The sequence below is a fragment of the Schistocerca serialis genome, chromosome 9, assembly GCF_023864345.2.
Source record: "Schistocerca serialis cubense isolate TAMUIC-IGC-003099 chromosome 9, iqSchSeri2.2, whole genome shotgun sequence".
In the NCBI taxonomy this organism is placed as follows: Eukaryota; Metazoa; Arthropoda; class Insecta; order Orthoptera; family Acrididae; genus Schistocerca; species Schistocerca serialis.
This window is the reverse complement of record NC_064646.1, coordinates 30,634,729-30,661,965: the sequence shown is the minus strand read 5'-3', so window position 1 is coordinate 30,661,965 and position 27,237 is coordinate 30,634,729. Positions and strand designations below refer to the sequence as shown.

Here is a 27,237-nt window from a genome sequence, read left to right as displayed (position 1 = left end):
GCCCTCGTCGTTCTAGGTCTTCCCCAGTCACGAGTCATAGGCTGGAATGTTCCGTGCTCCCTACGACGCCGATCAATTGCTTCGAACGTCTTCCTGTCGGGACACCTTCGTTCTGGAAATCTGTCTCGATACAAACGTACCGCGCCATGGCTTTTGCCCCGTGCTAATCCATACATCAAATGGGCATCTGCCAACTTCGCATTTGTAAACATTGCACTGACTGCAAAACCACGTTCGTGATGAACACTAACCTGTTGATGCTACGTACTGATGTGCTTGATGCTAGAACTGTAGAGCAATGAGTTGCTTGTCAACACAAGCACCGAAGTCAACATTACCTTCCTTCAATTGGGCCAACTGGTGGTGAATCGAGGAAGTACAGTACATACTGACGAAACTAAAATGAGGTCTAACATGGAAATTAAGCGTTTCCAGACACATGTCCACAAACCATCTTTTCTTTATTTGTGTGTGAGGAATGTTTTCTGAAAGTTTGGCCATACCTTTTTGTAACACCCTGTATAGAGAGAATCTGCGCAGGCACTTGTCTTTGTGTTTAACACACACAGAAATGAAACACTTAAATCACAGTATGAATGACTGTTGCTTCGCTGTAATAAAAGTTCTTGTTCTTCACTGGTCAGTTCATTCACACAAGTCAGGGCATTATCACATATATCTTGCAGTCTTGCAGATACTGTCCAAAAAAATCACTGCCTACTTGTACTTTCCATACTGCTTCAGTCATAAAATCAATATTTGTCATAAATAATTCAAAAGATGATTGGTGTAACAAAAAAGTAATTAAATAATGAAAAATCATTCTATCCCATTGTTTCAGTACAAAAGTATTTCACATTATTATTGTAACATTAGGGGACTTACTTTTGTTTTGGAATGAATAGTTAAAAACTGCAACAATTGAATATTTAACCACTAATTGACACTGGGTACAACTTAGTACAAGTACTCAGAACTGCATGCTCAGTGAACACATGATTCAAAACAAAGAAACTGGATGATGCAATACATGTAGTGGCGATAAAATAGTGTTCTCATATATGATTTGTTCCTAGGGAAATGCAGTGTAGCCAGCTTCGGCAATTTAGTGGTGACATGGTAGTCATTAGCAACTTCAGTATTTCTTTTACAGTAATGTTGTTTTGATACTTCCCATTATTTATACAAATTTACTCTTTTTGTGTGACATAATGGAATGTTTATACAAATATTGTAAGTTTTTCAAAGGTATCTATGAGGGAGCAATACCTTAAAAAAATTATAGTGTCCATGCATGGATTTTGTTTTTGAAATTATTTACAATTTTTTCTGAGATATAGATGACGGATATTCACTACAAGAAACATGACTATAATAATATAAACTTTTCTCTTTAACTAAAAAAAATTCAAGCTTCCACTGCAAAAATTGTAAGAAGTACTGCGTTTTTAAATTATAAAGGAGCTCGTCTGTGAAAGCCTGAATTCCTGGCTCTATACAACTTCTTTTTATCATAAGTGAAAAAGTAATTGACTGGCAACATTGTGTCCAATAGTGTATTTTAAATATGACAGTATGCCATCTTAGGCACTGTATAAAATTAAAACACTTGGTAATAGCATTTTAAAGCCGAAATCATGATCGTGTAAATGTAACACAAAAAAAACCAGTCTAATGGCAGTACTGACTATAAAGAGATCGACAGCTTTAAAGAGATCGGCAGGAAGTGTAAAATGGCTAAGCAGGGATGGCTAGAAGACAAATGTAAGGATGTAGAGGCATATATCACTAGGGGTAAGATAGATACTACCTACAGGAAAATTAAAGAGACCTTTGGAGAAAAGAAAACCACTTGCATGAATATCAAGAGCTCAGATGGAAACCCAGTTCTAAGCAAAGAAGGGAAAACAGAAAGGTGGAAGGAGTATATAGAGGGTCTATACAAGGGCGATGTTCTTGAGGACAATATTATGGAAATGGAAGAGGCTGTAGATGAAGACGAAATGGGAGGTATGACATTGTGTGAAGAGTTTGACAGAGCACTGAAAGACCTAAGTTGAAACAAGGCCCCCGGAGTAGACAACATCCCATTAGAACTTCTGATAGCCTTGGGAGAACCAGCCCTGACAAAACTCTACCATCTGGTTAGCAAGATGTATGAGACAGGTGAAATACCCTCAGACTTCAAGAAGAATATAATAATTCCAATCCCAAAGAAAGCAGGTGTTGACAGATGTGAAAATTACTGAACTATCAGTTTAATAAGCCGCGGCTGCAAAATACTAACAAGAATTTTTTACAGACGAATGGAAAAACTGGTAGAAGCCGACCTCGAGGAAGATCGGTTTGGATTCTGTAGAAATGTTGGAACACGTGAGGCAATACTGACCCTACGACTTATCTTAGAAGCTAGATTAAGGAAAGGCAAACCTATGTTTCTAGCATTTGTAGACTTAGGGGTAAAGTACAGGGAGCGAAAGGCTAATTACAATTTGTACAGAAACCAGATGGCAGTTATAAGAGTCGAGGGGCATGAAAGGGAAGCAGTGGTTGGGAAGGGAGTGAGACAGGGTTGTAGCCTATCCCTGATGTTATTCAATCTGTATATTGAGCAAGCAGTAAAGGAAATAAAAGAAAAATTCGGAGTAGGAATTAAAATCCATGGAGAAGAAATAAAAACTTTGAGGTTCACTGATGACATTGTAATTCTGTCAGAGACCGCAAAGGACATGGAAGAGCAGCTGAACAGGATGGACAGTGTCTTGAAAGGAGGACGTAAGATGAACATCAACAAAAGCAAAATGAGGATAATGAAATGTAGTCGAATTAAATTGGGTGATGCTGAGGGAATTAGATTAGGAAATGAGACGCTTAAAGTAGTGAGTGAGTTTTGCTATTTGGGGAGCAAGATAACTGATAATGGTCAAAGTAGAGAGGATATAAAATGTAGACTGGCGATGGCAAGGAAAGTGTTTCTGAAGAAGAGAAATTTGTTAACATCAAGTATAGATTGAAATGTCAGGAAGCTTTTTCTGAAAGTATTTGTATGAAGTGTAGCCATGTATGGAAGTGAAACGTGGATGATAAATAGTTTAGACAAGAAGAGAATAGAAGCTTTCGAAATGTGGTGCTACAGAAGGATGCTGAAGATGAGATGGGTAGATCATATAACTAATGAGGAGGTATTGAACAGAATTGGGGAGAAGAGAAATTTGTGACACAACTTGACTAGAAGAAGGGATCGCTTGGTAGGACATATTCTGAGGTATAAAGGGATCACCAATTTAGTATTGGAGGGCAGCATGGAGGGTAAAAATCGCAGAGGGAGACCAAGAGATGAATACATTATAGAGATTCAGAAGGATGTAGGTTGCAGCAGGTACTGGGAGATGAAGAAGCTTGCACAGGATAGAGTAGCGTGGAGAGCTGCATCAAACCAGTCTCTGGACTGAAGGCTACACCAACAACAGATTCCATCTCCAGACACATACAAGTTTTGACTATACCACATAAAGGCTTTTTACACTTTACTGAATCCTCAAACCTGGAAGTCATGTACAGTTCTTATATCCTGATAATTTGTGCATTGTCATGTACCTGATCTCTGGTATAAAGTTCATTTCAGTTACATGTATCCTGCTTTATGCTCCACAAACATCTGTGTGTAAAGATGGGCTGAGATTGTTTAGTCTTGCTGCTAAAAATATGAATTCCAGAAATGTCATCAGACATTTTAAAAATATGCACTTTCACTAGTCAGATATTGTATTAAGTTCTAATTTAGTATATTAGTATAATTGTGTTGTATTAAAAACCTATGATGAAATAAACAACCTATCCTAGTTTAACATTTAGAGTAGGCAACGTACAAAATTATACTATTTACAAAATAATACCTACAGTTACATAAAATGGTGTAAAACCTTCACGTATTTTAACTACAATGTTTTTAAGAGACCTATAATGAAATAAGTTATGTCCTGTTCCTACACCTTTCTAACATTAAGAGTAGTTATGTAAGAAATTATAGTATGTTCCATAATTGTAAAAGGAGTGCATAACTCCATGCTTGCTAGTTCAGTCGTTGGATTGCAATGGCGCTGTACTCAGAACTAGAATAATATCTGTAATCCGTTTACGCCCCAAAATGGTTATCAGTAATCTGTAAACAGTCGTTTGCTGCTGTGGTTTAGTGCAAAAGTTACTAGTGATGGTGGAACGAACATATTGTATGTACAGACTGTGCTGTTTTACAGTATATGGACATGTGTGCTCACACTACTTAGCAGCATTACAAATGTATATAACAGTAAATGATAATGACATATAAATGTGTCAGCCTGTATAAAGTTGACATGGCTTAAAGCCAAAACATTTAGGTAAACATGGTTACATAGCTACATTTTTCAAATTGTGTAATTGGCCGATTGTTAATATACACAACAATTTTTGTAAAATATGTTATAAACATTTTGTATTTCAGCTGCACTTGATAATGGCCTAAGGGCGAAATTGCAATAGTGGAAATAAAAAGTTTGAGTCACTGGCGTAAACAAGATGTCTTTCAAATAATTATCCATTTTTGCGCCAACAATTATTACTTTGAAGAGTTTGATGTTGCCAGTCGTGACTACAAAAGTGAAGCCAAGCTTCTTCTGGAGATGCATTGAAGAGATTGTGGAGTCACTCCACGGACATGAAAGAACATGTACAATCCTGTTAAGATCTTAATTTACTACACTCGAGTGTTTAAATTAAAACAAAACCAGAAGAGGGTCACCACCTTCCACTCTTTGATACATTATTCCAAAGAGACAATATTTGTGTTTATTTATTTATTTATTTATTTATTCCATGTGATCTGATGGTACACAATGTGTTGCAGATGCGGAAAATATCATTTAACATTGTTAACATATATTAACGTAGGCCTATAGTATCCTAATGTATTTGCTAAATTTTATGTTGTCATCGATGGACTTAATACTAGTAGGAAGATTGTTGAACAGTTGGAGGCCCATGTGGAAAACTCCCTTTTTATACAGTTGAGTGTTTGTACGTGTAACATGCAGGTTTGCGTTTTTCCTGGTGTCGTGTTCATGTATTTCATTATTTTTTACGACTCTGGGGTCAGTTGGCACTATGTGTTTTCTGAAAAATTTTAGTCTCAAGAATGTAGAGGCAAGGCAGTGTAAGGATTTCCAACTTTCTGAAGATGGGTTTGCAGGAGTCTCTGGGTTTGCTCCCAGTAATAATCCTCATTGCTCTCTTCTGGATTCTGAATGTGCTCAGAGCATTTGGAGAACTTCCCCAGAATATTACACCATATTTTAGGTGGGCTTGTATGTAAGCGTAGTATGCACTGGTTAATGTTTTCAGGCTAGCACATGTTTTCAGTACACTCAATGCATAACAGCCAGTACAAATCCTGGCATTTACCTTTCCTGTATGTGTATTCCATTTCAGGTTATCTTGAACCCACAGACCTAGGAATTTGAAAACAGTGTCGGTATCTATTGACTGGTTATTTATAGTGACAAATGGCTGAGAGGAATTTGCATTTTGTGTTGTGTGGAAGTTCATGGAAGCTGTCTTTTTGGGTTGATAGTTAATCTGTTGATTTTTGCCCAGTTGCTGAGTTGATCAGTAGCCAAGTTCACAGCTTTTTGCACAGCCTCTGTATTCTCCCCTTTGAGGAGTACAGTTGTGTCATCAGCAAATATTATTGTTTTGTGTGCATCAACATTCAGGCTCAAGTCATTAATATACAGGAGGAAAAGTAGGGGTCCCAATACTGAGCCCTGTGGAACACCTTGCTTTACAGTTTTATTACTTGATAGTATTTCAGTTATTGAGTTGCTTTGTCTATTAGTATATTTCATGCTGACTCTCTGCATCCGATTGGTTAGGAATGTAGCAATCCAGTTGTTTGCAATTCCTCTGATACCGTAGTGTTCTAATTTTTCCAGTAATATTTTGTGGTCAACAGTGTCAAAAGCCTTTGACAGATCCAGAAATATGCCTGTTATGGGTTTTTTCTATCTAACAGTTCTAAAAGCGTATTTATGCAATCATATACTGCAGTGTAGTTTGGGTGTGTAGAAAGTTCCCAGAATGGTTGAATAAAATTATCTAAATATGCTCAGTCTTCTAGATCATAAGGCCTTCTGTAAACACAGTTCTGCCTTCTTCTAAGGAGCCTTTGAAATGTATTTGAGGAATCCTCTTTCATTGTATGTTTTAAGTCTGCAGTGGAGAGGTACCTTTCAGCAGATGTTTTAGTTTTTGGAACAGAAGGTAGTCTACCACTGCCAAATTTTCTGTTATGGCGTGTGCAGGGGAGAGTTGTCACTTGTTTTTTGATCAAAAACTAGCAAATGATCAGTGATGTAGAAACCACTTTTACTTTTATTAAAAATTAGATTGCATGCATGTCACTTTTTAGTGATGACAATCCTTCACATCCTTGTAGAATGTCATGGTATTCTGATTTTCAGGTGTGAATTTTATGTAAATCATACATGGTAGATGAAGAATGTGAAGAATATCAGTTTGGTATGATTTGCTACTGATTTGGTGTTTTGTGGATTAGTTGAACTTGGGGCACTACATTTCATCATTATTGACAATGGAAACTGAGACGAACCTCTGTAGTATTGATGAATTCTGCTCATGCATTCATTCAGTATTCTCCTTGTTCCTATATGAAGAAACATGATACATTTTCTGCACATATTTTTTGTTTCTGCAGAAAGTTATGTAAAATGATGTGAATAGCAGTATTACCAATGAACAACTCCTCTACAGTCATTCAACAAGTCAGACATAAGACCCATAGGAAATACATAGTGCACTTTGTGCTTATTTTTTCGTGGCACTATTAGATGACTATTCACTCGGAGTGTCATCACCTGATGACAGCTGAGCCTGAAAGATTGCTTGTAAAATTTGTACATAGTTTTCTACAACAACCATTATCTACTGTATGCCATCTTCATCATTTTAAGTGCTTCTGATGCAGTTTTGTAAAAGAAAAAACTTAATTGCTGTATGCTTCTCTGTTCTCTGACAGTGCAGAACGTGACATGCAATAAAAGTAAGAATACACAACTCAGAAGACCTCATTAGCTGCGACAGCATTTTCCAAGTAAATAATGTGTGAAATCCAATGCAGTTACAGGTGTATCCAAGTGTGTTTTAGGCTCCCTCTTAAGACTGTTCCAAAACTGCAAACCAATAACCATTCCGTGCACAGTAACAAAAAAACTGAACTCGAGTCCAAACTTTTTTGTGATGTTCCCACAGCATGCAGTGTATTCAAAAGAAATGTTGTCTTGTGAAGTGTAATACTTCAAGCAATACTGTCTGCAAACCTGTGAAGTATTCCAAAAAATATATGCAGTAACGGCACTTTATGCGTATAGCTCAGCAAGTATACCTTCTCACTATTCTTTCTTCTGAGCCCTTTGCTGTTGCAACTGTTGTACATTGTCCAATGACTTAATGTGACCATCTGTCAGAAATCTGAATAACCATTCTTTGCAGTATTTGCAGAGTTAGTAAGGTTCTGGACAGTACCAACAAGGATGTGGAGCCGTGCTGACTTCAGTGCCATGGCCAGCTGTACTAAGTCTCTCAGTTGAGGATCCACGGCGCAAACAGCTCGATTGAGGCGGTCCCAAAAATTCATGATTGGATATAAATTTGAGGAGTTTGGAGGCCAGGGAATTCCGGTGAACTCAACCAGGTGGTCTTCGAACCACGGATGTACATTGTGAGTTGTATGACACATTGCATTGTCCTACTGGTAAATGCCATCATGCCAAGGAAAAGGAAACTAGATGTAGGAATGGACATAGTCCCTAAGGATAATGCATACTTTTGTTGATCCATTGTGCCTTCTACAATGACAAGATCACACAGGAAATGCCATAAAAATATTTCCCGGACCATATCGCTCCCTCCTCTGTTATGGACCCCTCCAATGATTATTGCTGGATGTTTTCTTTCAGACATTTCACATCATACTTGCAATAGCTGTCTGTCTGATGGAGCATAAAACGGGATTCATCTGACAGGCCACTGCGTGGACAGCCTTTGTCATCAGTGAACAGCAGTCAGCATGGGTGCATGACCCATGTGCCTGCTATAGAGGCCCTTAAGCAATATCATTTGTTGAGCAGTTATTGAGGAGACATGTTGATAGCTCCTTGGTTCATGTGGATGGTCAGTTGCTCAACAGTTGCATCTGTTTGCTTGTATGTATCTCCGCGGCTGTTGTTCACTCGTTATCCAAAGACTGTGGTGCACAACAGTTGCTGCTTCGACACCAGTTTTTGGATAGCACCATTTTGCCATGGACGGTATACTTTAACCACAGCAGCATGCAAACAGTTTACAAACTTAGCCATTTCATAAATGCTTCCACCGCTGGCCTGAAAGCCTATGATTGTGCCCTTTTGGACATAAGATAAATTGCTCTGTTTCCGCATTACGGCAGTGACTGCTGTGTTTCCACGTCGTCCTGACACCCTAGATGCCAGTGTCGCCACCTGCTATCTGTGAGTGGTTACCACACGATGGAGTTGAACATAGGCAGTGGCTGCATTAAAGTGACTAGATCATGTATAAATATTCTGTACATTGAAAGTTGCCTGCTACTTGCAAATAGGTACAGCTTTAAAACTGGTAGTGGTGTAAAATAAAATAAGTTTTAAAATCCAGCTATGATAGCCATTTATCCTGTGGGGTCTCATTAAAACATTAGTATTACCATATTGAAAGTTATTCATCAGACCATAAAGCTTAGTTCAGAGCAGGCAAAATATAAAACTTCCTGGCAGATTAGAACTGTGTGCTGGACTGAGACTCAAACTCACAACCTCTGAATGTTGCGGGCAAGTGCTCTACCAACTGAACTACCCAAGCACAACTCATGTCCTTCCCACAAAGCTTTACTTCTGCCAGTACCTCATCTCCTACCTTCCAAACTTCAGGCTGTGAGGGTAACATGTGATTCATCCTCGGATAGCTCAGTTGGCAGAGCACTTGCCCAGGGAAGGCAAAAGTCCTGAGTTCGAGTCTCGGCCTGGCACACAGTTTTAAACAGCCACGACCAACACACACACTACTGCAGAGTAAAAATTTCATTCTGCTGGCAAAATATGTTAGAATTTATGCATGCAAACACATTTTTGTTGAAAAGTTGATTCTTTTAACAATTTGTTTCTGCAAATCTGGGAACAGGGCTGAAAATTCAAAAAAAAAAAAAATTCTTGCTTGCGTTCCAGGGTTTGATATCTTCTTAATTTGCTGATATCCTTTTATACACAAATGTTTGTTATTAATCCACTGAAAATGCTCTGTTGTTTTCATTCAATAAAAATTTCACTACTTTGTAGCATTATTTTGACCAGTGAACTTAATTGTAATTATAGAATTATTTCATTCATGTGGGTACAGATGACCAGCCATCTTTTAAATTGTGTGAAGTTGCTTAAAGGGCCATTAGAAGTTTTCTAAGTAGTAAGCATGAAAAGTGATGCATTGGATAATCAGAGAGGATGATCCTCAATAAAGGCAGAGTACTGAGGACAGGGAAGTGGGAGACTGTTGCAAACAGTAATCAGTGACTGAAAAGGGCTATAAGGAAGTAATAATAAACTTTAGAAAATACTGAATAAAAAGAAATAATTATTTAATAATGTTACAGTAAATATTTGGGAAGGAAGAATGAGGTCTCTGTAACCTGGAGGAGGTAAAAGGGAAATTGGGCCATAAGAGCTTTAGTAGGGTGAGAGGTAGGGAGAAGTATGTGCCAGTTGTTTGTTGACCCTCACATTGACTGGAGTCGCAGTTCACACCTATTCAAAAGTTCAGAGAGGTTAACATATGTTACAGCTTGGATGGTGTGGCAGTGGGAGGAGAGATGTGGGGGACAGCAAGCAGATAGTGTACAGACAGAAGCAGCTCTGATATTATCCACATCATGTTGTGCCAAATGCTTTACAACTATACGAATAAGATTTCCACTTGTATAAATCAATTGGTGGAAGGTATCTTGCTCACATAAATAGCTGTCCACCCTTAATGACGAGACTTGCAATGTGGCTTTATTCTGTAATTCAATAAGAAATGATTGCAAGAGGATTAGAGCAGCAAGTAGTTGATGTGAAAATGTGATGGGTCTTTGCGTAATTTGTTTATTGGGGTAAGGTCCATATTTCATAATCCAACAGCAACTTAAGGATGGACCAGGGTCTTATTCAAATTCAATGCCACTATCACTCACAATAATAATAATTATTATAATTATAATAAGGGAGTGTCCTTTGAGCACATCAGAGTTAAACATTTTATTAAATTATCATGCATTTGTATTATTCAAATGTGGTGAAAGTTAACAATTACAACTAGTTTATAAATAACCATGGTTGTGTGTGTGTGTGTGTGTGTGTGTGTGTGTGTGTGTGTGTGTGTGTGCAGTTATTAGAACTAAGTAAATACAGGGTGTACATCAAGTCTGGGAACACTTTCAGTTATTTATTGCACAAGAACTAAACATTGTACAGATGTCATACAATTGCATTTTGAAGAGAAACTCTGAAAGTGTTATTTACAAACATTCAATATGCGAACTATGAGTGACCCGGCAGACATCAATATGGTAATTGAATTCTTGCCATACTTGTCCCAGCATGTCTTCGTCGACTGTGGCAGTCGCTTCCCATATTCTCTCCCGGAAATCTGCTACATCACGTGGTAGAGGTGGTACATACACCAGATCTTTAATGTGTCCCCACAGAAAAAGTCACACGGAGTGAGATCTGGTGATTGGGGAGGCCATTTCATGAAACAGCTGTCCCCTTCTGTAGTACGGCCATGTTTATGACTTGTGCTAATTATCGGCAAATTACCAAATTATGCTGTGGCAGTATACATGGGAAAAAAGCTTTCAGAGTTTCTCTTCAAAGTGACATGTATATCTGTACAATGTTTGGTTCTTATGCAACAAATAATTGAGAGTGTTCCCAGACTTTATGCACACCCTGTATGTGTATATCACTACATATTCTTTTTACAAATTGATACAAAAATTGGTTAAAGTTTGTTTCCACCTGTATTGCTTTTAGTTCATTTAGAATGTTTTAATATTATGGCATACAAATGATGGTAGAACAATAGTCAACATTTAAATGCCAGTTTAAAAACTTATACTCAAACTGATCATGCAGAAAGGAAATAAACAAGAGTAAAAGTGGACACAGTTCAAAACTTGGAAATTTTCTAACATTTGCACATTTAGTGTGATGTGTGTGCATGAATTTCTAAAGTAAGCAGGTCCAATCTTGGTTGGATCTTTGAAACAGCAACTCACCGATCCCCTTCCAGCTGCAGTTGGGACCGATATTTTGTCTTGATTAATGCTATTGTGGAAAATGTTGATTCACGTAAGTAAGTTGATGCAAAGGGAAATAACAAGTCCTCTGCCTTTCTTGCTAAATGTGGATATTCTTTCCAATTCAGCACACAAAAATTTTCAAAAAACTTTGATTTAAATTCATTTTGAAATGTTTTATCACTTGAAGGTTCTATTAGCTCTTCCTGTTCTACTGTTGACAAGTGATCTATTATGATCAAATCAAATGGATTGTGGATCCAGTCATACTCGGATGAAGGTTCTGGAAATTTATTCCCAAATGATTGACTGAAGTTGTCAAGATATACTACGCCGATTCTGTTAATTTTATCTGCAGCCATCAAGAAATCATTCAGACAAGAAAACATCTCTCGCAGTTATCCTTTTCCATCTGAGTTTTTCAAAGTCCTAGCTCTCTTGTAAACACAAGCACTTACTTGCTTAGAAAAATGATATTGCTGATTTGACCGTGAAGTAAAATATTAAGATCATTCAGTTTCTCAAAAACATCAGCCAAGTAGCACAATATTACAAGCCATTTTTCATTCAGAAACAGCTTTTGAGTGTAGGACTGCTGTTTGATAGGAAAAGATGAAGTTCATCCTTCAGCTCCACAATGCACCAAAGAACTCACAGCTAACTCACAAGACCACTGATGTACTTCTGTGTGCAATGGAAGTGAATCATGAGTAGCAGAGAATGGAAAATAGCTTACTATTTAAAGCTTGTGCTTTCACAAAATTTATGACACTGGCTACATTGTTTGCCACTTTATTCACTTCCGGTTGCACTACTTTAGAAACAAAAGCCTTTCTGCATATCATGCAGTGTATGTATTTGACAGAAGTACAAGCTCTTACCATGAACACCTTTTTAGTTCCAGTAAATGCTGCCATCCCATCGATACATACACCTACACTATTTGTCCAGGACAGAGTGACGTCAGCAAAAAAGAAATTTGCAAGAAAGAAAAGATCTTCAGCTGTAGTCCTCTGTTCCAGAGCTTTAAAAAACAGAAAAGCCTCATGCATTTCATTTTCATAACAGGTAGCATATAAAAACAAGAACCTGGGAAAGATTTCCAATACCAGTACTGTCAACAAGTCAGGGCAAATTTTGGGCTATCATGAGGACATTGTAACAATTTTGGACATTGTAACAATTGATTTTTCAGGTCAGTGGCTATTGCATCAATACATCAAACCACAGCATCATCTTCAACATCAGACTCTCGCCAAACCTTTCTCCATGCGTGATTTCGCACATTTTGACGGCTGCAGGAAGAAGTAATTTCTCCCTGATAATGTGTGGTTGCTCTTAGGACGTTCTTAGGAAATTGATACCCATTTTTTGTGGAATCTCACTTTTCCTTTTAGTTGTTTGTCATTATACTTTAAAAAAATTGATGGATTTACTTACATGGTCTGGATGTTTCATCTGCAGATGTCTCTTTAGTTTTATACGCTTCAGGCTATCATTGGCTAAATGGTCAAACAAAGAACACATTGTGGATCTTCCTTATTATTCAAAAGGGTGTTGGTAAAACCTAGTGTGAAATAAACACCTTGACATTTATACACTTTTATTTTGCTTTTAGAATTTATCGTGCTTATAGGAAGAGAGGAAGGTGCAAAAGGAGAATGTATTTTGATTAAATTCCAATCTTAACACACTGTAGAATTCAACTTCTAGCTAACTCACTACCTTTGAACTGACTCAGGAAGCCTGGATGAAATCAAGAACAAAGTGAAAATGGCTGTAATTAAGTATATTCTTGTAGTTGCATTTGCAAGGATGTTGGGGTCACATTGGTAAGCAGTTTATTGTCATTTGTGGTTGTTGAATGTTTGGTAAACAGCTAACCCTGTGGGTGATCTGTGACAGGGGCTGTCTGAAGAAATATTACTCACAATTTTTCTCAGCATTCCTGCTGACAGAATCTACTTGTCAGTTTCTGTGGAATGAGACACCAAATTAACAATGTTCATGGGAATGAGAACCTGGCACCATCTGTATTTGTTCAGCTAAAGTTTTTGTTGTTGTTGTTGTTGTTGTTGTTGTGGTCTTCAGTCCTGAGACTGGTTTGATGCAGCTCTCCATGCTACTCTATTCTGTGCAAGCTTCATCTCCCAGTACCTACTGCAACCTACGTCCTTCTGAATCTGCTTAGTGTATTCATCTCTTGGTCTCCCTCTATGATTTTTACCCTCCACACTGCCCTCCAATGCTAAATTTGTGATCCCTTGATGCCTCAGAACATGTCGTACCAACCGATCCCTTCTTCTTGTCAAGTTGTGCCACAAACTCCTCTTCTCCCCAATTCTATTCAATACCACCTCATTAGGTATGTGATCTACCCATCTTATCTTCAGCATTCTTCTGTAACACCACATTTCGAAAGCTTCTATTCTCTTCTTGTCCAAACTATTTATCGTCCATGTTTACTTCCATACATGGCTACACTCCATACAAATACTTTCAGAAACGACTTCCTGACACTTAAATCTATACTCGATGTTAACAAATTTCTCTTCTTCAGAAACGCTTTTCTTGCCATTGCCAGTCTACATTTTATATCTTCTCTACTTCGACCATCATCAGTTATTTTGCTCCCCAAATAGGAAAACTCCTTTACTACTTTAAGTGTCTCATTTCCTAATCTAATTACCTCAGCATCACCCAACTTAATTCGACTAAATTCCATCATCCTCGTTTTGCTTTTGTTGATGTTCATCTTATATCCTCCTTTCAAGACACTGTCCATTCCATTCAACTGCTCTTCCAAGTCCTTTGCTGTCTCTGACAGAATTACAATGTCATCGGCGAACCTCAAAGTTTTTATTTCTTCTCCATGGATTTTAATACCTACTCCGAATTTTTCTTTTGTTTCCTTTAGTGCTTGCTCAATATACAGATTGAATAACATCGGGGAGAGGCTACAACCCTGTCTCACTCCCTTCCCAACTGCTGCTTCCCTTTCATGTCCCTCGACTCTTATAACTGCCATCTGGTTTCTGTACAAATTGTAATTAGCCTTTCGCTCCCTATATTTTAGGTATGAGATCAAATATAAATGCCCGCATCTCGTGGTCGTGCGGTAGCGTTCTCGCTTCCCACGCCCGGGTTACCGGGTTCGATTCCCGGCGGGGTCAGTGATTTTCTCTGCCTCGTGATGGCTGGGTGTTGTGTGCTGTCCTTAGGTTCGTTAGGTTTAAGTAGTTCTAAGTTCTAGGGGACTGATGACCATAGATGTTAAGTCCCATAGTGCTCAGAGCCATTTGAACCATTTTGAACCAAATATAAATATTTCAATGAGAGCCGGAGTGCCCCCTCTGCTACTCCATGTTCCTTCCAGGGGGAGTCACCCCCCTCCCCCACTTTGAGGATGGCTAGTGCAGAGCACATTTCAGGAGGGAGATTTCTCATCTTAAGGAGCAGTGAGAAATTGTAGAAGTTATAGCAGGAGATGTGATTTGCCTTTTAGTCAGGTTGGAAGTAAATGACGGATCGCTTTTCTGTTGTCGGTCAACATTGGTACAGGGTATGTGTAGTGTGTGGAGGAGTGTGACATGTAATGTGTGCTTGTCATCCTGATGGGAAGGATATCTCCTGTTTTATGTTATGAAGAAGGCAAAGGACTTGTGGGATGTATATCAGTACATCAGTTGTTATTAGAGCTGGGTCTTTGCACAATGTTAAATTGTTGGAGGAGGAGGTAACCATATTGTCCGTAATTCCCTTAAAAAATTCTGTACTGTACTTGTTTCACCTTCCATTCTTTCTTTGATAATGACAGTGCAACATGATGTAAACAGTATTCTTCTAGATGTCTTAGAATGTGGTCAGCATATGATATGTGAGCACTCATGAGAAGATATAGATTTTTTGTAGGTACAGTTTTCAAAGGAAAATAACATGTAAACATACAACTGGCCTTACAAGAAGCACACATAATAAGGTATCTTGAACAGAATGACCTCTTCAATGTCAACCAGCATGGACATCAAAAACATCAATCATGTGAAATCCAACTTACTCTTTTCTCGCATGACATACTGAAAGCTTTGGATCAAGGCAACCAGGTAGGTGCAGAAAGTATTTGACTCAGTACTGCACCTGAGCTTATTGTTGAAAGTACAATCATTTGGGAGTGAGATTTGTGACTGGATTGAGAACTACTTCATAGGGAGGACACAGCATGATCGTCAGCTGTAGAAGTAACGTTGAATGTGCCCCAGGGAAGCGTTTTGGGATCCGTGGTGTTCATGCTGTATATTAATGCAGACAATATGAATAATAAAATCAGGTTTTTTTTTTTTTTTTTTTTTTTTTTTTTTTTTCCCCCAGATGTTGCAATTATCTGTGATGGAGTACTATCTTATAGAAGGTGCATAAATAATCAGTCAGATATTGATAAGATTTCAAAGTGGTGCAGACATTGGCAACTTCCTTTAAATGTTCAGAAATGTAAAACTGTGCACTTCACGGAACAAAAGAAGATAATATCCTGTGACTATAAAATCAATGAGTCACTGTTAGAATCTGCCAACTCATACAAATAGCTGGGTGTAACGCTTTGTAGGGATATGCAATGGAATGATCACACAGGTTCAGTCATGGGTAAAGCAGGTGGTAGACTTCAGTCTATTGGTAGAATACTGGGGAAGTGCTATCAGCCTACAAAAGAAATTGCTTCCAAATCACTTGTGCCACCCATCCTAGAGTGTTGCTCAAATGTGTGGGACCCTAACCAGATAGGACTAACATGGGATAATGAATGTATACTGAGAAGGGCAGCATGAATGGTCACAGGTTTATTTAATCCATGGGAGAGTGTCACAGAGATACTGAAGAAACTGAACTGGTATACTCTTGAAGACAGACATAAACTATCCCGAGAAAGTCTATTAACAAAGTCTCAAGAACTGGCTTTAATGATTACTCTAGGGATATACTACAACCCCCTATTTATTGCTCACATGGGAATCATGAAAATAAGATTAGAGTAATTACTGCACACACAGAGGCATTCAGTCAGTCATTCTTCCCGTGCCTAATACATGAATGGAACAGGAAGAAACCCTAACAGGGGGTACAATGGGATATACCCTCTGCCGTGCATCTCATTGTCATTTTCAGAGTATAGATGTGAATGTAGAAGACTAAAGAGTTTGGAATTGGCAAGGCTGTGGAAGACATAGTGTGTACTGGCAGCAAGGCCATGAACATGAGATGGACCGTGATGTACAAGAAGTGGAGGTCAACCTTGATAAACAAGTAGATATGGTTGTGTGATTAAAACAGTCAAGAAATGATGAAGGGAAAGTGTGGCCTTAGACCACAAGTAATCAGATTAAATACTTATCTCACTGGAGTGAGGATCCTTGCAGTGGGGCCATAGTCACTGGCCACAATATAGTCCTTTTGGTTAGATTTGTGTGTTTTTTGATTCTTTCCCTCTAGAATGTAAGCAATAGATCACATCAGTAACATTTCATGTTTGAGCCATTTTTGTCTGAAGATGATTTGTAGCCAGCTATGCAACAGACAATTTTCCAGTGTTCTAAATGTTTCTTCGCCACTCAATACTTACAATTAAAAATGAGCAGCGGTGTTTATCAACACCTGTGTTTGTTTCTGATTCAGGACTTCATGTAAATATTGTGGTGAAATATGATTCAATAACAAAATTAGTAATACTACTGAAGTAGTGATTGTTACTTCCTCGTTATATTTGCAGAAGAAGGCCAGCTTCCTGCATTAACATCTGATGATACGCTACCATTGCTGATGTCAGTCATCATTCAAGCTAAACCATTACATATGGCCTCAAACCTTTTCTACATGGAGAATTTCCAGTGGACTTTGTCCCCAAATGATGTTAACAGGTATTGCAATTGAGATTATTGTATAATATTGATTTATTAGCATATAAATTTTTATCTGTTCTCTCCCTCCCTCCCTCCCTCCACCTCTCTCCCCCCCTTCCTCCCCCCTCCCCTCTCTCCCTCTTCCTCCCCACTCCCCTCTCTCCCTCTTCCTCCCCCCTCCCCTCTCTCCCTCTTCCTCCCCACTCCCCTCTCTCCCTCTTCCTCCCCACTCCCCTCTCTCCCTCCCCCCCCCCCCCCAACCACACATGAAATTTTCGACACACAGCCCCATAAATTCTATTTCCTCTCCTTATATTTTAGGCATGTATTTTTCACCTATCTTCAGAGTTAGCCAGCAGACTGACACTGCAGCACTTCCTCCATCCTTTTAAACTCATAGACTGTGTTTTAACACTTTGAATGACTTAAAGTGGTGAAGTATGTGTGTAAACTCCCGCTTCTTTAACGATACGATTTACTTGAGATTGTCAGCCGACTTTCCTTGCGGGTTAGCTAGCTTCTGCAACCTCCTTTTCTCTTATTCTGCGAAGTATATTTGCTAGGAACAGGAATTTCTCAAGACTCTTTCTACTTAGAAACAAATAAGCAGACATACACAGTTTCTTTTGCTTCACTTAACGATGTATATTTAAACATCAAAACTTTTACAAATCTCATTCTCTACATAAACAAACACTGTCAAGTAAGTCGTCTTGCATATCCAAAGGTTGGAAACAAAGTTCACTTACACATAAGAGAAAGTTGGCTTAAAAACCAAGTCCATTCTCATCCTGAATCTGAATACATGTCTTATCCTCTCCAAGTCCAAGACGAGCATCCATTTAACAATATTTCAACTGTTCTTCCTTTTTTTCCACTACAATAGTCAAAGTTATGAAACAGTATGGAATAACACAGAAGTTCCTTGAGTCTGCCGTGTTCTTTCATTAAACTTCCATGGCACGGCCAGCAAACACTTGTCTGTGCCGTTCGACCACTGTGTCTACGTCTTCTTACTACACACTTCGGACCTGCACACAAACAGACAGGCGATGTGCAGTTGATAGGCTCTCTCACACTTATATTTAAAATATTGTGTGTTCGAGGTTGAAGGCCAAGTGGTTCTATAATTTACGCAGAAATTCTTGAAACGCTACATATCCCCCTCCTCTGATCGAACATGCGATATTTTATACATAATCATCATGTACATTAATATCACACCTAATAACAATTCACATTTTAACAGTATATATTGAGCGATTCTTTGATTTGAAGACCTGAGTATTCATTAGTGACCCAGTAAGCCTGACTAGTATTTAGGAAACGTGAGACTTTATTTTTATTTTCAATCGTAAACTACAGGTGTTTGTGACACTTGAGTAATCTATTTTCTATTTTCATCTTTAATACTACCTTTCATAAGTATCTGTTACTTCTAATATTTTATGTAATTCGGAAGAACTCTGGGCAACATGAAAGTGTTCCTTTTGACACTTGTAAACTTACGTTGCATATAACAATGCTCGTTGTGTATAGAATTCAAACTTACTGGAATAATCCCTATAAAATGTGTGACTTCTGTCACGATACTGTCCTTTTCCCGTAGGATCAGTACCTATACCTTGCCTGTGGGTTGACCATGTGAGTGCACTTCCTCTCTCTATTCTGGTAGGTACGCCCCTTTATACAACATCCCTATTCATTAGGCTACAGGTCATCCTATCTCCATGTAGGTACGCCTGCCCTTTATATTCGGTAAATGCCGGGTACGCTCCCCTTATTCTTTGTGAGTAGGCCTCATGGTTCATTAACCCCAGTATACATTCCTATGTATACTAGAATTAAATATTTTCTAGTAAAGATAAAAAACCTATTCTACACTTCGCATTTACTTATTACTTCATCTAATCCCTGGAGTCCTCCTCTACTTTTCAACTTCTATATGCTTAATAGATTCCATGTCTATATACTAATCAGTAGGTAATTGTTTACACACACACACACACACACACACACACACAGATTATATATATAAAAACAAAGATGAGGTGACTTACCGAACAAAAGCGCTGGCAGGTCGATAGACACACAAACAAACACAAACATAAACACAAAATTCAAGCTTTCGCAACAAACTGTTGCCTCATCAGGAAAGAGAGAAGGAGAGGGAAAGACGAAAGGATGTGGGTTTTAAGGGAGAGGGTAAGGAGTCATTCCAATCCCGGGAGCGGAAAGACTTACCTTAGGGGGAAAAAAGGACGGGTATACACTCGCACACACACACACACACACATATCCATCCACACATATACAGACACCACTAAGGTAAGTCTTTCCGCTCCCGGGATTGGAATGACTCCTTACCCTCTCCCTTAAAACCCACATCCTTTCGTCTTTCCCTCTCCTTCTCTCTTTCCTGATGAGGCAATAGTTTGTTGCGAAAGCTTGAATTTCATGTGTATGTTTGTGTTTGTTTGTGTGTCTATCGACCTGCCAGCACTTTCGTTCGGTAAGTCACCTCATCTTTGTTTTTTTATATATATATATATATATGATATCAATATAATGGAAGGAAACATTCCACGTGGGAAAAATTATATATAAAAACAAAGATGAGGTGACTTACCGAACAAAAGCGCTGGCAGGTCGATAGACACACAAACAAACACAAACATACACACAAAATTCAAGCTTTCGCAACAAACTGTTGCCTCATCAGGAAAGAGGGAAGGAGAGGGGAAGACGAAAGGAAGTGGGTTTTCTTTCGTCTTCCCCTCTCCTTCCCTCTTTCCTGATGAGGCAACAGTTTGTTGCGAAAGCTTGAATTTTGTGTGTTTGTTTGTGTGTCTATCGACCTGCCAGCGCTTTTGTTCGGTAAGTCACCTCGTCTTTGTTTTTTATATATATATATATATAGAGGGAAACATTCCACGTGGGAAAAATATATCTAAAAACAAAGATGTTGTGACTTACCATACAAAAGTGCTGGCAGGTCGATAGAAACACAAACAGACACATACATACACACAAAATTCAAGCTTTCGCAACAAACTGTTGCCTCATCAGGAAAGAGGGAAGGAGAGGGAAAGACGAAAGGAAGTGGGTTTTAAGGGAGAGGGTAAGGAGTCATTCCAATCCCGGGAGCGGAAAGACTTACCTTAGGGGGAAAAAAGGACGGGTATACACTCACACACACATATGTGTGTGGATGGATATGTGTGTGTGTGCGAGTGTATACCCGTCCTTTTTTCCCCCTAAGGTAAGTCTTTCCGCTCCCGGGATTGGAATGTCTCCTTACCCTCTCCTTTAAAAGCCACATCCTTTCGTCTTTCCCTCTCCTTCCCTCTTACGAAGCAACCGTTGGTTGCGAAAGCTAGAATTTTGTGTGTATATTTGTGTTTGTTTGTGTGTCTATCGACGTGCCAGCGCTTTCGTTTGGTAAGTCACATCATCTTTGTTTTTAGATGTATATAAATATTAGAGGGAAACATTCCACGTGGGAAAAATATATCTAAAAACAAAGATGATGAGACTTACCAAACAAAAGCACTGGCAGGTCAATAGACACACAAACAAACAAACACAAACATACACACAAAATTCAAGCTTTCGCAACAAACAGTTGCTTCATCAGGAAAGAGGGAAGGAGAGGGAAAGATGAAAGGATGTGGGTTTTGAAACAAAGATTATGGGACTTACCAAAAGAAAGTGCTGGCAGGTCGATAGACACACAAACAAACACACAAAAGTCAAGCTTTCGCAACCAACGGTTGCTTCGTCAGGAAAGAGGGAAGGAGAGGGAAAGACGAAAGGATGTGGGTTTTAAGGGAGAGGGTAAGGAGTCATTCCAATACCAGGAGCAAAAAAACTCACCTTAGGGGGAAAAAAGGACGGGTATACACTCGCGCGCGCGCTCACACACACACACACACACACACACACACACACACACACACACACACACACACACACACACACATATATATCCATCCACACATATACAGACACAAGCAGACATATTCAAAGGCCTTTACAAATGTCTGCTTGTGTCTGTGTATCTGCGGATGGATATGTGCGTGTGTGCGAGTGTATGCCTGTCCTTTTTTCCCCCTAAGGTAAGTCTTTCCGCTCCCGGGATTGGAATGACTCCTTACCCTCTCCCTTAAAACCCACATCCTTTCGTCTTTCCCCCTCCTTCCCTCTTTCCTGATGAGGCAACAGTTTGTTGCAAAAGCTTGAATTTCATGTGTATGTTTGTGTTTGTTTGTGTGCCTATCGACCTGCCAGCACTTTTGTTCGGTAAGTCACATCATCTTGTGTTTTTAGATATACACTTATGTGTATATATGCGATATGGAATTGTCATAGTTCTTATATATGCGATGTAGAACCATCATTGCAAATCTGATGGCACCTTGGGACAGCAGTTTATTAGACTCAAAGTCATACAGACTTATAGTTACGTGCAAGTAGCTGCCATGCTTTCCGAATGACGATTGTTTTCTGAATTTTGCTTCAAAGAGCATGTATAATTGCTGACAAGAACAGTCTACAGGATGAATTTCTTCACTTAAAGGGAGTTTTTTAAGAAAATGGAGATTCTCCACAACAGACATGCAAGGCACTACAAACAAAACCTAAGGCAAACATAAGGATTGAGGAAGGAGACAAAGAGAGATTTAAACTCATGGCTTTTCTACTATTTGTGGGAAGCTTTGTGTCAAAAACAGGATGGCTCCTCACCAAGTGCAAAGTGAAAATGATTTTTTCCTCTCCAGTGAAGACAGAAGCAGTTTTAGATTCTGTCAAAGATGACTTGATCCACTGCAAGCCTACGGTTTACAAGATCTCCTATGACTGTAGCCTTTCATGTATCAGATGAATGACTCATACACTCCACAAAAGATGCTTGGGACACCATAGGTACACCTGGATTGTACAGCCCCCTACATCAGCTGTACCAGATCAGTGCATCAGCACCAAAGAGACAGAATACGTTAAAGACGCAACACCGCAATCAGAGTGACACAAATTGAACAAGTCTCCGCCATGTTTTTCTAAGTCAGAACAGAGGCATGGTACCTGACAGTGTGTAAGGAAATTATGAAACATAACCTAAAATAATATATTCACATATTCATGGAAAGTTAAATATGTGAAAATTCTTCCTTTGCTAATGTATAACGCAAATGACGAAAACCACCAGCAGATAATATTTTTAAACAGTGCACACTCTTGTGCATGTAGTTATACACTGTACAAATTTTAGGCATAATTTCAAAAAGAAGTTCAGCAATTACATATCTTACTAGTTTGCACATCTACTATCTCGCTTTTAAAACAACCATAGAAAGACAAGTGACTAAAATGAAGAGGCCATAACTGCTTTCGACTGGTGTTCATCTGAAATTGGAAATTGATCATCTGACAACCAATGCGTGTTAATTTTTAGAGAATTCATTGTATTTCATTGTTTCCATATGATAACTTGCATGTTATGGCAGTACCCCATTTCAGGGCAACGGTGCATTGAAAATTTATCACAATCACATCACTCTAGGTACAGTTTCTTATAATTAAGTGTCTGTCAAGGATACATCAGCTGTAAAGTCCTTGGCAGATTCTAAGAGGAACAATAATAATTTTTGGATCTGTAACTGAACGCTGTGAAGCTGCTGTTACAGACATGCAATAGAGGAGTCGAAGGAAGTACGTTTGTGTCCTGGTCATTCTCTCTCTCTGTCTCTCTCTCTCTCTCTCTCTCTCTCTCTCTCTCTCTCTCTCTCTCTCTCTCTCCTTTTTTTTCTCATCTTCGCATTTGTAACACACTGGGATCATCTTATTCATGTAACAGAATTATATTCTGTAACGTTCGTTGTTATCTGCACACAGGAGCATGCTCTATCAGGAATGAGTTTCTTTGATTTTGTAACATCGTTGAAATAAAAAAAGAAAAGACAATACTGTTGCAAGTGAAACAGTGAGCAATGACATTTATAGTCTTTCTTGTCACAAATGTTTGACCTTTTTTTTCCCCAGAATATTTTGCAATATCGACGGGTACAGTTCGGCAGGAATCTAATCTAATTGCTGTGAGTGAAATGAGCAGCAATAACATTTATATTCTTGCAGGTCACAAATACTTGGCTGCTTATTTCCGAATATGTAGCAATTTCCAAAAGTGTGATTGGGAAGGAATCTGAGAGCACAGCTTGAATTTCTGCTAGTAATACGAGCAGCAATCATAATTACGGTCTTGTTTGTCACAAATATTTAGCTGCCATTGAATCCTTAACAACACTTTCACAAGTTTGGTGGTCAAGACAAAGATCACACCACACAGCAAGCAATTGACGCCATGGGACTGATTTCCAAACGCCAGCCGCATGCGACAAGTCATCCTCATTTTTGTCACTCATACGTAATGACTTCCGAAAGCATGGCAGGTAATAGTACAGTGTGGTACCACAGGGAGTGCTGAACAACATGTCACAGCCTCTCTATGTAAAATCTATTTCTTTGACCAACACTGGTCACTCTGTGCGTTATGAAAATGTAATTTTAGCATTGATTTCATATTTTGGGACTCAGTAGTAAAAGAAGCACTTTAAATTTTTTTTTCAAAGAATTTAATTAATAGAGAAAGCATTTTCAACTTTGACAAATGATGGAATCTGGCGTTTTCTGTAACAGACTTGCAAAGAAGTTATCACAATGCAGCTCATAATGTTACAATGATATCCCAGCATGGATCGATTGTGTAGCAACAAGTCCTATTTACACTAACTTCTTTGCCACTGATCATCATCTCTGGCATTTGGGTGTCTGTGGCCGCATGCACAGTGGTGCGTTTGCAGTTTTAAAAGGACAGAATGAGTGCTGCAGCATTAGTCTGTCAGTTTAGCCTGAACATATCAGAAAGGTATACAGAACAGCTAAAATGTTGGAAGGATAAGTATAATTTATGGGTATCATGCCAAAACTTCAACGGATTATGGAATGTAGTTTATTCATCTCCTAATGTACAGTTACAAATCAAAGATTTTTGTACTGGAGACACGTCAAAAATATTAAATATTTAAGCAGGTGTCTCTGATTTTGTAGGCATGAACAACTTAACAAGAACATTTATAACACTTATGGTCATTTTGCAGCTTGCAATACAGTTTATACAATATATTAACAATTTATTATACAATACATAATCTTTATTGTTTCTTTATTGTTTTTTTTTTCTCTCAAATCACCAAACTGTCCTGCATGAATTATTCAGTTGAATAATAACATTTTTCCACTAGTGTATTAAATAACAATCTTTTTAGTGGGTCAAACTCCCTATTTAACAGATTTGTGTTATTTAATTTATTGTAAATTTTTAATCCTATGTACAGTGGTGTTTGAGTGTGAAGTTTTAAATAATGGGAGGGAAGTTTGAAACTCTGTCTGTGATGAGTACTGTAATTGTGGTTGAAATAAAAATTGTCAGGTGAGGTTTGATTTTTATATATGAAAATAAAAATTTTGTAGATGTTTGGGGATGGAATGGTTAGTATTTTTAATTTTTTGAATAATGGGTGACACAGTGTTCTTTTTTGGACTAAACACATGTTTTTTTTTATGATTCTCTTTTGAAGCATAACCAACCTCAGGCTGTTCATAGAGTTTCCCCAGAAAATTATTTTGTATCGAATTATAGTTTCAAAGTAGCTGTGGTAGATTACCTTTCTGGTCTCCATAAGGGTGGAACCAGATAAGATATTCATTGCATAAGCTAGACTGTTTAGTTTGTTTGCTAAGAAGTCTACATGTGCCTTCCAGTTTAAATTTTTGTCAAGATTTAGACCTAGAAATTTTACAAAACATGCTTCAATCATTTCCTGATTGTCATGCACAATTTTTATGGGAGATGCTGATAATATTTTAGCACCGAACTTCACTAATTGTGTTTTTGTGACATTGAGTTTTAATCCATTTTGCTGAAACCCTAATTCTAGGTTTCCCATTACATTTTCCACAGTATCATGAATTTATTTCTTTCTATCACCTTAGCAAAAACTGGCAGCAGGGAAATAGGGTGGTAATTTCCCATGTCATCTGGTGAGCCTTTCTTGAACAATGGTCTTATTTCTGCATATTTTAACACATCCGGGAAATATCCTTCTTCAGATGACTGATTAATAATTTTAGCCAATGGATGAGAAATGATGTTATAAACGGCGTTGACTACAGTGGTAGGAATTTCATCCCACACAGCTGATTTCTTGTTTTTTAAAGACGCTATAATATCTTCTACATCTTTTGGGCTAATTCTTTTGAATGTTTTAAGGCTTGCATTTTTGTTTTATATTTACAAAGTTGACATCTACCTTGTCCTGGTGAGCTGTGATATCTGCTTCTGATTTTGCTACATTTATGAAACATCATTGAAACAGTTTGACATTTGGAAAGGATCTATAATTATATCATTTTTAATTTTAATTTGGACAGTTTCTTGGCACTTGTTCTTTACTCCCAATTCAGATTTGACATCACACATATTTACTGGTATGCATATTGTCACCCAATTTTTTTGCTACCTGTACAACTTATTTGAATGTATTCTTATCTCTCTTTAAATACCCCACAAAGTCAGCATTTTTGTTATGTTTTAACTCATTGTGAAGCTGTCTTTTCCTGGCACTAGAAACTTTTATTCATGGCATATTCCAATTTATTTTATCAGCCACTCTTTGTCACCAGGCATGATGAGGAAAAGTTTCATTGAAAACATCTAGGAAACAGTTTAGGAATGTTTTTAATTTTTTTTTTCACTTGACACACTGTTACCTAGAGGCCAGTTTATAGTTCTTAGTTTGTTAGAAAATATATTTACTTTCTCTTTGCTAGAGTTCCTTTTAAAACATGTTTTCACATATTTTGGTTTCCATATTTTTGGAAGCTGTATGAGCAGTGCTGAATGATCCAATATGCCTAAATCTAAACAGAATTTACTTCCATCCTCAAAACTGATGATTTGTCAGAATATTGTCAATATATGTTTCAGAGTGGCTATCTCTTCTAGTACATTCAATGAAATTTAAATTAAAAGCATGTTTCTGAATTAAGTCACAAAAATGTACAGTGTCATTATTTAATACATTTGTATTAAAACCTCCTGCATTTATAGTTTTTTTTTTTTTTTTTCTTTCTGGAGTCTTTCTAATAAACATTGAAATTTGGATAAAAAGAATTTTGTTAGAGCACTTCCAGGAATTCTATACAGAGATACAATTATAGTATTTAAATCAATTAGCCCCACAGCAAAACTTCCAAAATTGCCTTCCTCTTTCAAACAATTGAACTCAGTTCCCTCTTTAAAATTTATTGAGTCATTTTGAGGATGCAGCAGCCCCCACGAGATCTGTTACCTCTACAAAAACTACTGGCAATTGTAAAATATTGAATTTTGTTTGGAATCCATATACTATCTGTTGTCAGCCAATGTTCATTTAAACATACAATTTTTATATTTGAACATTCTGAAAGTAAAACTTGAAGTCCATTGATTTTAGAATAACTTGGGTTACAAAAATCTGAGGCTATACCGTTTGTATTCCAATGCATTAGAAAATGTTTATCGCTGTTTTGAATGCTTTTAAGTAAATCATTTGTTAGAATATATCTATATTTTTTTTTAAATTTTATGTTTATTCTTTTGCATTAACATCCCTTCCACACTTTATCAGTTTCCCTGATTATTGATGATTTTGCAAACACCCAAAAACATATTATTCAGAGTCACTGAGCCTAGCCTATTTAGATGTACACCATCTATCCCAGACATTTGTTACTTATAAATTTGTTTCGGTTTATAAATACCACGCCGAGCTTATCACGCTGATCTCTAATTCCATTGTTTATCTTATTTATGTAAGAGTCACTTACCGATCTCCACTGCAAAATACC

The 27,237-nt window shown here is 37.9% G+C and overlaps 1 protein-coding gene across 2 annotated transcripts in view; it reads left to right on the top strand.

Annotated features, from left to right (window-relative positions):
• LOC126418499 (ankyrin repeat domain-containing protein 27-like) overlaps positions 1-27,237 on the top strand; it is a 100,816-nt gene that overhangs the window by 60,953 nt on the left and 12,626 nt on the right. For both annotated transcript variants that reach the window (XM_050085286.1, XM_050085285.1), the window contains exon 9: positions 17,160-17,307. In XM_050085286.1, coding sequence (XP_049941243.1) covers positions 17,160-17,307 — 148 coding nt within the window. The remainder of the gene's footprint in view (positions 1-17,159; positions 17,308-27,237) is intronic.